The sequence below is a fragment of the Anabas testudineus genome, chromosome 21, assembly GCF_900324465.2.
Source record: "Anabas testudineus chromosome 21, fAnaTes1.2, whole genome shotgun sequence".
Lineage (NCBI taxonomy): Eukaryota > Metazoa > Chordata > Actinopteri > Anabantiformes > Anabantidae > Anabas > Anabas testudineus.
In genome coordinates, this window is record NC_046629.1 from 8,281,004 (window position 1) to 8,293,980 (window position 12,977).

Here is a 12,977-nt window from a genome sequence, read left to right on the forward strand (position 1 = left end):
TATAAATGTGAGGATTTGTTCGACACTGGTAGGATCTGTCAGAGCAAACCTCCGGCAGCCTGGCGCACATACTGTACAGCATACCAACTAGAGGACTCAGTAAAACAATTAGTGTTAAAAATGAAACATGCAATTTGAAATCGCTGCCTGGTGTTATAAAGAAGCATGATTGCAATGCTTTCATTTGAGTATACAGTAATATTCTTTTCAATTAGCTGTGGTCTCCAATTCACATCAGGATATGGCCGACCTCAGCTGTTCAAAGCTGATTTTTCCCCTACTCGGTAGTTAAGAGAAAGCACAGTCAGGTTTCCAGGAAGAAGCGGTGAGGGTTGTTTAATAGGCTTAGCCTGGTTGTAGGACCTGACCTTTCGCTTTAACAATACTAAGGCCAACGGGCTTGGGTCTGCGCTGGGAACACAATGACCTGTGGGTGAAGCCTAATCTTCTCCAACTCCATTCTCGTTGCTGACCAGACTGCCTTCATCCACTGCCTCTCTGTTGCCCCAACTTATGTCTTCCTGCTGAGAAACAGTGCCAAGGAACTGTCAACAGGCCTGGCCCAGCAGGGCCCTGACTGGGCCTCTCAAACAGAGCCCTTCAGGGTCCACAGGCACCAACACTCCACACTCAGACTGCCGCTGTGCAGAATGTCAAGAATGACAGGAATGCTGGGTGCCATCATGCATCCTGAGAACATTGGACATCTAAGCATGATTAGTGCTTTGTAAACTCTAAACTCCGTCTATGGATATGATGATTGCAGGTCTGTGATTACAGTCCAGAGTTATTATGACTAACCTGATCCGAACATGCAACCATAAACTAAATATCCCACCACAGCAGTCAAATTAATGCAAAATCATCATATATGTAAATTGGGGCTTTAGGACTTGAGAGCTATTAACAGAAATGCAGTGGAGATTTTACAGCCACACATCCATTTCATCTGAAGCTCTGTCTTCTTTACTTCCATCTCGGTAAAAGGTTTTTTGGTAGGCAGCATCATCTCACAACCAGCAAGAAAAAAAAAAAAGAAGCAAATGGCACAGGTGTGTAAAAAGGTTTCTATTATAAGTGAATGATATATGATATAAAAAAGCAAAGCAACAGCTATAAATGCATGTTTACACACTTACAGACATGATCTGGAGCCTGGTTCCAGATGATAATAAGTGCCCTCATACAAAGCCTAATGCTGTGACAAGCATATCAGATGAAGGAAGAAATAAAGAAATGCCTCAGAATCCAAACATATGCGATGCTGCACTACTTTTAACTTTTTAAGTGTTTGATCTGTGCTGGTACTGACAAGGCAGTTCATACTTCTCCAAATATGATTCCGTTTTATTTCTCTTATTTTCAAATGACTGGCTGTGAAAGGTTGTTCTTTCTTTTACCATGCAAGTAAACTATACAAAGAGGTGTTTGATCTCTGAAATCCGATTTCTAGCATTGTCTCCAGTTCCTACTGTGGCATCTTAAAGGTCAGGAGTGAAAGGCCATTTGATAACTACAGAAAGACCTTTTGGCTTTATTACACTGCCTTTCATCTCCTTTCCTGTGGAGGTTAAAACAAAGCATTGCATCTTTTGAAAAAGAAAGGATAAAATGGCTCGCTTTGCAGCCTCAAGCCTTTTTTTTTTTTGTCACTGGGGAAGTCTGGCATCCAGTGTACAAGGAAAAACCTACTGGGATATGTTTCTGAGAGAGATGAGTCTTCTCAAATACAATTAGCATATGTCCTCTCAACCTTCTACCAAACCTCAATGAGACCCTGAAATCCTATTGAGATATTATTACCACTCAAATCGGGCATTACACAAAACATCTAAAGCATGCACACACACCCGTACAGGTGCACACATTCAAAACACACACACACATACAATCAAAGCTCAATGACACCCACTTCCCACTGAATATTCCTTTCTTTTTAATGGTAACCTTGGGAGACGGGCTGCACCGACGCGACACTTAACAGCCACTAGTCTGAGAAAAATGTTTTTGATATGCTTGTGTCATTTAATCATCCACATTCTGCCGAGGCTGTGCAGGACAATTTTGCAGGATATTAACTCCCAACTAAACCCTGGCTTGTATCATTTGTGGGGCCAGTCAAGCAGGAGTCCCAGGAGGAGCAGAGACTTCCTCCTCACAGTCATAGTAATCTAAGCTTGACTTGGAGAACACACTCACACAGCCACACACAGACAAACACACAGCTAATAGACAGGTAGAATGAACCATAAAGGAATAAAGGCATCAAGAAATGTATGGCAGGCGTAGCTGACACCCTTTGTTGACACCACAGGGTGTGTGTGTCTTCTGTAGATTATATATATATATATATATATATATATATATATATATATATATATATATATATATATATATATATATATATAGACACACACACACATAAAGAGCAAAATGACTTCCTTTTCTTTTTTATCACCAAAGTTAGAGATCGGAGAGCATTCGTAAAAATGTCACTTAAATGTGATCCATTTGGACAGCTCACATTGCTTAATGGGGTAGGAAATTCATTTTTCCTGCTGTAGAGGAGACACAGTGGATGATGTGATTCTATGCAAAATATATGAAGCCATTACTAGAAAAACGCATGAGTTTCAATAGTTGGAAGGAAAAAAGTATCTCATTGCGTGGAGGCTATCCCTATTCTTTAGCAGGGAGCGTCTCCCACACACACAGACACACACACAATGCAAAAGACAGCAAAGGCAACTGATGAAAACCATTTTTGTTCCATCACAAAGAACTAGGTCACCCTCTCATAATTGTCAATCATGCAATAAATCTCTCTGTGGCACAAATGAATACGGCATTGGAAATGAGACAAAGCTTATTGGCATGCTATGTCAGCTTGACTCAATTCATCCTCCTTTTCACACAAGACCATTCATATGTGAAGTTGTGCGAGGGTGTCTCTCTCTCTTTCACACACTCCCTCTCCTTCTCTCTCACACTCTCTCTCTCTCTCTCACTGAGCATCAAACACACACTTGTGCACAAGCTACACGCTTAATGTGAAAGTTGCACAGGGTTAATGTATGTGGACAGACCATTTCAGCCAAAGGCTGCTTTATTATCATAACCATGTTTATTTCCATAGAGAACATGTCTCACTGTATTTTCTGCACTAGGGTTGAATAACTCAGAACATACACAAGTAACTGTTAACAGCACATTGCTTTCAAGGCATTAGCACATGCATGGAGAGACTTTGATAACTTAAGCTCACAGCGAAAGTGTCTATTTCTACAAAAAACTTTATTTTTCTGTTGAGTGTTTTTAACTTCTAATAGTACGATTTAAATTTACTATGTATAATTAGACAGCAGAAGTTGTGTTTCTCTTCTAACCCCGTAGCGCACCAGGTGCACAGTTGTCTTTTTTGTGCTATCTGATTGGCTGAGAGCTTTGGCTTTACACAGTACTACAGCTCCATCCACCTAGGTTTGTGTCATGTCTCTGAGGGCCGGACTGTCACTCTTTAAGACCTGGGTAATAATAGCTGGGCGCCACAGCAAGTGGTGGCACAGGCGATTTTAAAGAAACATCAGGGAGACGGTGACATTTGAGTCTACGAGGAGAGAAACCCAAGCGCCGCAGCCAATAAAGACACCCACCGATATTCTCACTAGGCTCAAAGGGAGAGAGACAGAAGCAGGGAGAGAGGGGGAAAGGCAGAGAGAGATGTCAGTGTTAGATGAAAATGTGTTGACCTGGTGATATTGATACCCCGCTCATAACCTCTACAGGTGTGCAATGCTGTCAGGAAGCAGCTCTGGGTGTGGCTATCTCTTTGGATAAAAGCCAGAATTGCAGACCTTATCATTTTACAGTACACTGGACAAGTTGCCTAGTCCGATTTGAACTGCTGACAACTGAAATTATTCTGTAATACACAGCAGAGTGGATGATCTTTTGCTTTTTAATACTTCTTATTCTTATTTCCCCTTTCAACATGAATGTGAAATCATGCTCGCAGCATATCAGCTGATAAAATGAACAGCTATTTGCTTATTTGACTGTGGATCCTCTATAACATGTCTCTTGTCTAACTGAAGAAATATTCTGCTGAAAATGACCTTATGATTAATGAGGAAATTTTTTTTTCATCTTTTGAAAGACAGATCTGGAACAATCTCCTGATCAGTGTCCACAAGAACCATGTCATCTACACCTATATATGACCCATATACTGTATAATCATCTAATTTAGCAGTTTGACATTTGTTGCAGATGTAATTGAATACACTGATTTTACAAAGAAAGTATTTCACTAAAGAAAAGATGAGGAGAATAACTGACTTTGTCGTTAGTATTGTTGCCAGTAGAATTATTCACTAACTTCAATTTATATTGTCGACCCAGCTAATTAATTTCTACAGTTTCTTTCTGATGACTGAATTGAACACCAGACTCTCTGAAACTACAAAAAGACACGAGAGAGTATTTTAGTTTCTAGCCTTCTGGCTCAACAGGAGCTCATTTTATGTACACTGTTAGTTATAATTCAATGCAACAAATTGACTGCATAAAGTGTTTCTGGTGTCTAAGTGAATTCAGACTTCACATAAATAGCTGTGGGGCCGTTTTCTTAGTTTTTCATCAGAAGATAGTGACTGAGCAGATGCTTTGAACCACCATTGAATGTGCTGCTAGTCTCAAGTGTCATTAGCTTCAGGGCTTTTCCAGCTAGCACCAGGTAAAGATTAGATAACAATCAGCCCTTTAATAGATACTGTTGGAGGCACTGGAGCTGTTCCTGTGCTGTGTCGTTCATCTGAAGCTAACAACAGAAGAAAAGAGAGTGGAAACCAATGTCATTTCCTCCCTAGTTTCTTTTCTGTGATGTACCACTGCGCCCAGCAAGGAGCAAGGCTGTTGTTAAATTACATGTAACTGTTGGCCACTACCGTCAGTGTGCAGTCTGTCTGTGTTTGAGCAGTTCCGACTAGAATTTGACATGACATTCACATAGATATCTCTGATTATTTTAATATTAAAAGGTTCAAAAATTAGCCTTCGTTTGTGCAGTATGTAATCTCTGATCAGCACCCATAGACACATAATAGCATGACAATGTCATATTAAATATCACAAGATGTCACTTGAATTAATAGATACTCTTTTTATATAAAGGAAGAAACATCAGTGTAGAGCTTCTTAGCTCTCGGTGAAATTCAAAAAAAAAAAAAAGTTGAATTATATGATGTGCTTTACTTTGCTGAAATTCCAAAAGGACAAAGAGGGTTTTGTTGGATGACATTCCTTTCTTAATACACTTCAATTATTAAGGAGGAGTCGTTTGTAATGAGTAGAGAGCTCCAAAAACACTGACACTGGAGAAAAAACATCAGCATGTTTACTCAAGAAAAGATTCATCCCTGATAGCCTCCCCGAAAACGAAGAGGGGGAGAAAAAACAAGTGGAGGAAATTTGTGGAATCCCATCTGAGATTGCTTCCCTGATGGATTCCTTTTCCTGTCAGCTCAGACGAGAAATGAAGCCAGGGAAAATTAACTCCTGATACAGCTACGCTGAATTAGACAGAGAGGGGGGGAAAAACCTACACACTTTTTAAGGATTCCAGCCTTGTCATTTTCAATTTTCTGCTCTTTGGACATGCTTGTATTCAGATTCCCCAACATCTATTCGCCATATCAATCCTAATTAGACAATCTGGGCCCACGAAGGATGGGAGCGGAGTTATTTGCATAATTTAATCATAAATACTCAGTGATACATATTTCCAAATGCATTTGTACAATTATCTTTTCATCCTTAGGGCAAAAGTATTAATATGATTAGGCAATAATTCTTTAAAAAAAGGGAGAAAATAGGAAACCAGCAAGTGTGCACTCTTTTTTAAACTCCAGCTTTGGGCTATATGAAAAATTAATTAATTTCTGAAGAAAATCAATTTCTCCATGTGACCATATTAGACAGAGACAGGCAAAGGCCTGCATTCCTTCTCCAATCAGGAAATCTCATCTGCTCCCTCTAACTTCTGTCAGTAGCATTTAACATCCTGGAGCAAGCGTCAGTGACTTTCGCTGTGTTCCCTAAATGTGCTATAATGTGAAGGAGCCCGTGAGTAAAGACAAGCCATGGTGCTCTGACTGAGGCAAGAGAAACAGGAATCAGAGTGATCCAAAATCTGTTGCTGGCCTGTCAGGAAATTGGTCCCAATCACAAAATCATCAGGTAAAATTAGTTAAGAAATCTAGTTTCTTAACAAATGTAGTTTTTAAAGTCTTTTTTTTTTCACATTATATCATGTAAAATCACTTTAATATAATGATGACTGTGGAATGATGTCTTGTCAACGTGTGACTTCAAACCATTTCATTTTGGAGAAGAACTAATTGGTAGTCCAGTTGCTGTTGCCCATGCAGTAAGGGCATGCAAATAAGAGCTTGGACAACTAATGCACAGAACAGGCAAATTAACAATACAGGCCTCTTTGCCATGCAAATATCCTCAAAATCCACAAATGATATCAGACAGTGTCAAACAAAGCCTCTTTAACAAGTGAAATCTGTGGTTTCGACAATCCCAGCTGAGCTTTATTGTGAGCTTAACAAAAATAAGATCTTAAAAGAAATGGAGAGTATAAATGTTACTTCTTTTTTTTTTTTTTTTACTGAGCTCGCCTGTGGATTTTTTAAAAGCTGTTTTAATATGCAGTTGCTCCAGCTGAATGAATGTTAAGTCAATAAAGCAATTCTGATTTTCAAGGAGACTATTTATTTGCAAAAAAAAAACCCAAAACACCTTGCCGCCATCTGCCAACTGCACAGTTGACTTGAGCACATGTACTGTACCTAATCAAATTTAGCAGAGCCCCACTGAAGGATTAAAACTTTAAATGTTTGTTTTTTTACTTCAATAAAGAAACAGCTCACAATATGAAAGCCAATTTAACTTTCAAGAAAGTACTTGAATAGATTTGGATTTTAAACAGCTTTGTATACCGTTCTCTCTGTCTGTCTTTCTCTCTCTCTTTTTCTCTCTCCCTGTCTTTCTCTCTCTCCCTCTCTCTAATCAGGCATCTGTCACTCTGTTTTTGAAGTTATTATCGCCCAAGCTCCCTCTTGGATGTGGTTGCTGGGTGACGGGTATCTTAGCACCCACTCTGACTGGGAATGATTTGAATGGAATCCAGAAATCTCCCCTGAGTACCTGTAAACACATCCGTGCGTTGTAGAAAACAAATATATTATAAGAGAGCTCAGCAGAGGAGAGGAGGGAGAGAGACAAGCTGGCACCCTCAGTGGCAGCTCACACTGAGCGCTAAACAAAACAATTACCATCATTTGCAAATATGTGTGTTTAGGCATAAACACTCTTGAAATAGGAACAAGAGAGGTGAGAGCTCTCATAACACTCGCTGTCATATCAGTATCAATTAGATATATTTGTTAAAGGAAAAATTCATTTCACTATGACGTGACATAACATTTCAGAGTCAGATCTGTTTGACTGAAACGAGCCGAGGAAAATCTATTTAAGAAGGGCATGTAAGTGAAAAGCCGTCCCATTCCCAGTGGTGAGACACTGTCTGGGGCGTGTGGTTAACCTTCAGGGGTAGACAATGATTGTCAATTAACTGCTGCATTTCTGCGCCCCAGCATCGGATAGCCTGCCTCCACAAAGCAAACCAATGAGAGATATGCGATATCTCTGCACCGCCCCCTGTGTTATAATAACCTTTCAGAGAGTTCAAGTGTCACACAGCAATAAGAACCTTTTCCATCCCACCGCAGGGAAAATGAAAAGGAAAACAAGTAGCTGGAACAGAGGGCTCCTAGAGGGCTCCTGGAGGGCCAGAGTCATAATGTAGGGGAGATTACTGAACCTGGATCAGTAAGGTAACAAGCGAACACTGCTAATCTGGCACAAGAGCCCTTAAGAAAATGAAGGGGTCGAGAATGACTGTATTCCCAGTATCTTTAAAGATTAAGGATAATTACAAATTAATTATTCGTTCAAACACTCACTGTAAAAGTATGGAAATCATGAATTTTCACTTTTTAATCCATCACAATAATGCAAAAATAAAAATAAATAATAATCCAAGACTATAATTCAGATAAACGCCGTTTTCCTTTTAATGTGTTCAAAAGTGTTGATCAGGCAAAGTAAGCATAGTAGGGAACAATTTGGTTGAAGCTTGTTTGTGTCCACATCAAAACTAAAACAGCGGGATGCAGCGGTGCTCTGTGATGCTATTCACATTCATACTGTGTGCAAAATGAGAGTAGTGTTGTTTTAACACAATAGACTGTGGGAGGGGAAAAAACAGCATGTGAAATAGTAAGACCCATTGTACAGGAGTATTATTCACTTCATTGTTACCACTCTGCCACTGTATAAAAAGAGTAGTGACATTGTGGTAATGGGGAGATGAAAAGCTAAACTATCTCAGGCAGCAGGCTGTTGTTGTGTAACCTGAGTGGGTAAACTGGTGAACTCAGATACTTTTTATCTCACAGTAAGTCTGTGCAAAAAGGAACATCGACTGTGGAGAGGGAACTTGTTTTCACCTACAGGGCAACCTGTGTCCTGTTTACTCAGTCTGATCATTTTGTCAGCAGCATTTCAATGACAGACGGAGTAAAGCGCACATCCCAGCAAATAAAATCAACTCTTTCTAAGTAACAGAAGCCTTTTATCCAGCGGATGCCTCACTGTTCCATGATGTAATTCTCCAAATGGGGCAGGCAAGCAGGCAGGCCGGGTCTGAGTGATTGATTTCAGCCCAGCACCGGGAGAACCTGGCTGCTTTCAAAGACAATTACAGTCCTGCCCATGTGCCCGTAATAGCCCAGCACTTTAGCGTCATTAAAGCGATGCGAGGCACTGCATTATCCTTTAACCCCATCGCTGGCCATCCCCCCATTGACAACCCGGAGAGTTCAACCACATACTTTGTCACCTGAAGCCCCACGCCAGGCTTGAGAGGAGGATCACCTCACGGTATGGTTCTCTCTATAAGGGAGAGAGGGGGTGTTCTGCTCCCTTGGTGGTTTATGTAAATGATGCTTAAGCACCAAAGTGCACAGGTGAGTGGTTGAGATGACTGCTACTGGAATGGAAATATGGAACCGCAGCATATTCATATGCACCAAATATTGTATGTAAATGTGGGAGGCTGACTGTTTTTAAGCAAGTATGAAGAAAGAGGAAACTGTTCATTTTTAGCAAAAACTGCTGAAAAAAAAAAAACTATATGAGAAAAAAACTTTAGAATTAAAATGATTGCATTGTTTTTAAACATCTCTTAAAGTCTCAAAACGGTGTGTGAGTATGGAATAATTAGATTTACTTGACCATACCTAATAGTTATCATCATAATCATTATGTACGTGAATATTCATTCTTAAAATGAAATATAAAAATTAACTGTTTGCACAACTTCTGTGTCTGTGTATGAGTGTGTGTGTGTGTGTGTGTGTGTGTGTGCTTGTATTATTCAATGATGTATCTAAAAGTCTAAATAAATCTCATAACATAATTTTCCAAAATGCTGCATAAACACTGCTAAAACAACCCACTGGCTCAAGGTGTTTATTGCTATTCCCCACATTTCCATCATATTTGCATTTTGAGCTCATTTCTGGGTATGAGATCGATATAGAATCAATCATAGTGACAAGTAAGATGGCAAATTTGACCAGGCTGAACCATCCTGTGAGACTGAGCGATACATCAAAGCTAGGAGCAAAAGGGCAGTAAAAATGGCTTTTAATCAAATGTTGATCCACACTTAAATCACTCCATAATAAAACATAGAAATCTCAATTTGGTAATACGGGGTTGTGCATTAATTATCACGTGTGTAGTTATTTATTTCCCCTCAATATATTAATTTCTGCTGTTTTATAGACATCAAGGATGTTTGACTATTATACACTCTCATATTTGTGTGTGACAATTATCTGCAGCACTTAGAGTGTGAAAAACTGGCTTGATGCACTCTTTGGTTAATAGGAACCGTGAGTGAAATATAAAGCCCTTAAGAAATTGTTGGCTATCAGCACTAAGAGAAATAAAAGAAAATGCAAGTGTTCCATGTCATCGAATCTGGGTTTGTCTTGTGTACTATAAAAATCTAACTGAAATCAGATTGCCCCCATGGCAAGGACATGTATTAAGGCATAACCTAGTTTTATGTCAGTAACTTAAAATAAGTTGAGCCAGGAGTTGTCTTAAATTAAAGAGGAATAACAGTAAAGCCTGGTTCTGAAAGGATGACAGGTCTCTTGTATCTGAAATAGTCTTCGCAGTGGCAGCTGTACACCTGAAGTTTATTCAACAGCATTGTGAAACTCAGCGGAGGTGCAGCCTACATTATCGATTCATTTGTTCTGGGGCAGACAGGCTATCCATCATAGCACAGCTCTGCCCTGCACGTGTTAAAAAACTTTCTCTGAACTTTTTTCCCTGATGTTGCGCGCTGGCCTCTTCCCGTCCAACCACCACGAGCACACCGCTCGGATGCTCGGATAAAGTTTGGCACGCACGCCCACGCAAATCCACACGCTTACACACACTATTACCAATGGATTAGTAAAGTCGGCTGACAACTTCATCGCACCGCTTGAACCTCTGGTTTTTTAAAAAAGGAAAAATGTCTCCCCCTTTCACTGTGCGGCGCCTTTACGCGCGGCTCTCCGCAAAGACATTTAAACCAAAATGTGACACCCAGCTCTCCACTAACCTCGCGTTGGTGCAGTCGTTGTACAGAGTCTCGAAGTCTTTTCTGGAGATGAGTTTACAGCGGTTCACACCCGGTTGGATGGCGCCGAGCCCTCTGAGGATGCGGACCTGCTCCACATTGCACACCACCGGCGTGATCTCCAGTCGCTTCAGCTTGGTGTAGACCGTGTGCAGTCCGCCGACCAGGTGCTTCAGGAACAGGTCGAAAGCCTGAGGAAGGCAGATGAGCTCGCAGCCGTCCACGGTGAAAGAAGCCACTTTGGCACCGCGCAACTCGACCATCTTGCACTCGTTGTTTTGCGGTATGTTTTCAACAGGCGACGGGGTTGAGTACACGGGTTTGCCGGGGGGTAGAGCCGCAGTCGGGGTTGGGATGCCCGGGCTGCTGGTGGCGAGGAGCTCTGATCTGAACAGGTTCTGTCCGGGTCCGGATGGGGGGGCCAGGGATGGAGATGGTGATGAAGTTGCCGACGGCGGGGACGTCGTTGCGGAGGGAGTCGAGATCGGAGGCGGTGGGACTAGAGGAGTTGGTGGGATCAGAGCAGCCGGCACGGCCATGGTCACCTACAGAAGGGGAAGAGAGTAGCCGAAGTTCAAAGTATAAAACCCAGCCTGCCGAGACACCCCCTAAATGAAAGAATCCACGAGAGTTTAGCTCCTCAGACAAGTTGGGAAGTAAAAAGCGCTGCCGGAAAAAAAGGCGTGCTGAGTGCGGGTTTTGGGGGGGCTGAGCGGCGGGACAATGATCAAAGATAGGAGGAGGAATGACAGGAGGAAAATGAGCTGAAAAGTGCAGCTCCGCTCTGTGGATGAGTTGTTGTTGTCACACGGTACAGAGAGGGAGGAGCTAGGGGACAGTGGAAGCCTTTGAAGAACAGATAACTGGGCTCCAGTGTTTCAGGTCTGTTTAAGTGTTGTATGCTTTAATCCAGACATGAGGTATCCGGTTATATTGGATTCTAATAATGTCCAAAAAAATGCATTAATGTATGTATAAAAAAAAAAAAAAAAAAAAGCACATGCACTCACTGACTGTATCTCCAGTTTCAGTTAACAGTTATTTCTGGTTCAAACAGCCGCTCAGGTTACACCTGCTATCCACCAGAATGCAAACTCACACTGGTCTCAAGTTGAGAAATGATCACCAAGCACCAGAGAGTTTTTTAAAAACCTTTGCACTGTGTTTTTGCTGACAAACTGTGACTGTTTACAAGTCACCTGTAAACCTTTTCTAACTTTCATTCTGATTCCTCCCTATTTGTCACGGTTCTGGCAGAGCATGCTGGCATGAGTCACTGTTTAAAGTACGCCCTATCTGTGAGAAAAGAAAATATGTTTATTTAATTAGTCCTTCGTTATTATATTTACACAACCAAAGTGGCTGGAGCTTAGTGTATGAAGTAACAGCGTTGCTCAACATGAGGAAATGGTTGTTTTTGAGAGATTAAAGTTGTGTATAGAAACTAAAACATTCTTAAACACACAGTGTACATATTAAAGTTGTGATGACAAATCTCCAGCAGATCAATACCTGTGATAACTACCATTTTATTATAGGAATTACAGGTGAGCAGAACATGCCAAACAATGTCCTATGACAACATTGTTCACACTGTTAATGAATACAGGTGTGGTATCGATAAAGGAGCACTGCCCGACACAAACGAAACCTTCATAATGTCAAATTGAATTAATGGCACAGTACATTTAAGGTGAGAAAACTGCCAGATGCTTATAGTGTAACAAGTTAAACACATTAACACACTTACCATAAAAATGGCCAACTGTTTACCTTTCGGGTGTCATACACCGTGACGCAGTGTCAACTCTAAACGCAGTAGACATACTGCACAGGACACCAGCCCGTTCAGGGTTTGCACTATATTATAATGCTGAGTACTGAACAAAGTTTAACACAGCAGGAACGTGAACTCTCAAACTTTCCTCTCAGTGTTAATTTGTGACAGCACAGGAAAGCAGGATAAATCGAGCAATGCATGATGGGGTCAGATCCATGTACAGCTCACACATATTTTTATACAAATCAACTTGTACTGCTGCAGAAGTAGACTTCATTAAACTACTGCTCATTTCTTTAGATTGCCAATTAATATGTGGGTCTCAGGATAAATATATAAAAGCTCCCACACTTTTTGCCACAGTTGTCTATTTGTTCCTAGATAGCAGGTACATCAAAATCAACAGTTGTTCTTATTAGGTAG

The 12,977-nt window shown here is 40.9% G+C and overlaps 1 protein-coding gene across 3 annotated transcripts in view; it reads right to left on the reverse strand.

Moving 5' to 3' along the window:
* Positions 1-11,553, reverse strand: part of dachd (dachshund d) — an 88,563-nt gene extending 77,010 nt beyond the window's left edge. For 2 of the 3 annotated variants that reach the window (XM_026377153.1, XM_026377151.1), the window contains exon 1: positions 10,757-11,553. In XM_026377153.1, coding sequence (XP_026232938.1) covers positions 10,757-11,313 — 557 coding nt within the window. In that variant the 5' untranslated portion in view covers positions 11,314-11,553. The remainder of the gene's footprint in view (positions 1-10,756) is intronic. The other variant, XM_026377152.1, reaches the window with a different exon arrangement.
* Between the last annotated feature and the right edge of the window lie 1,424 nt (positions 11,554-12,977).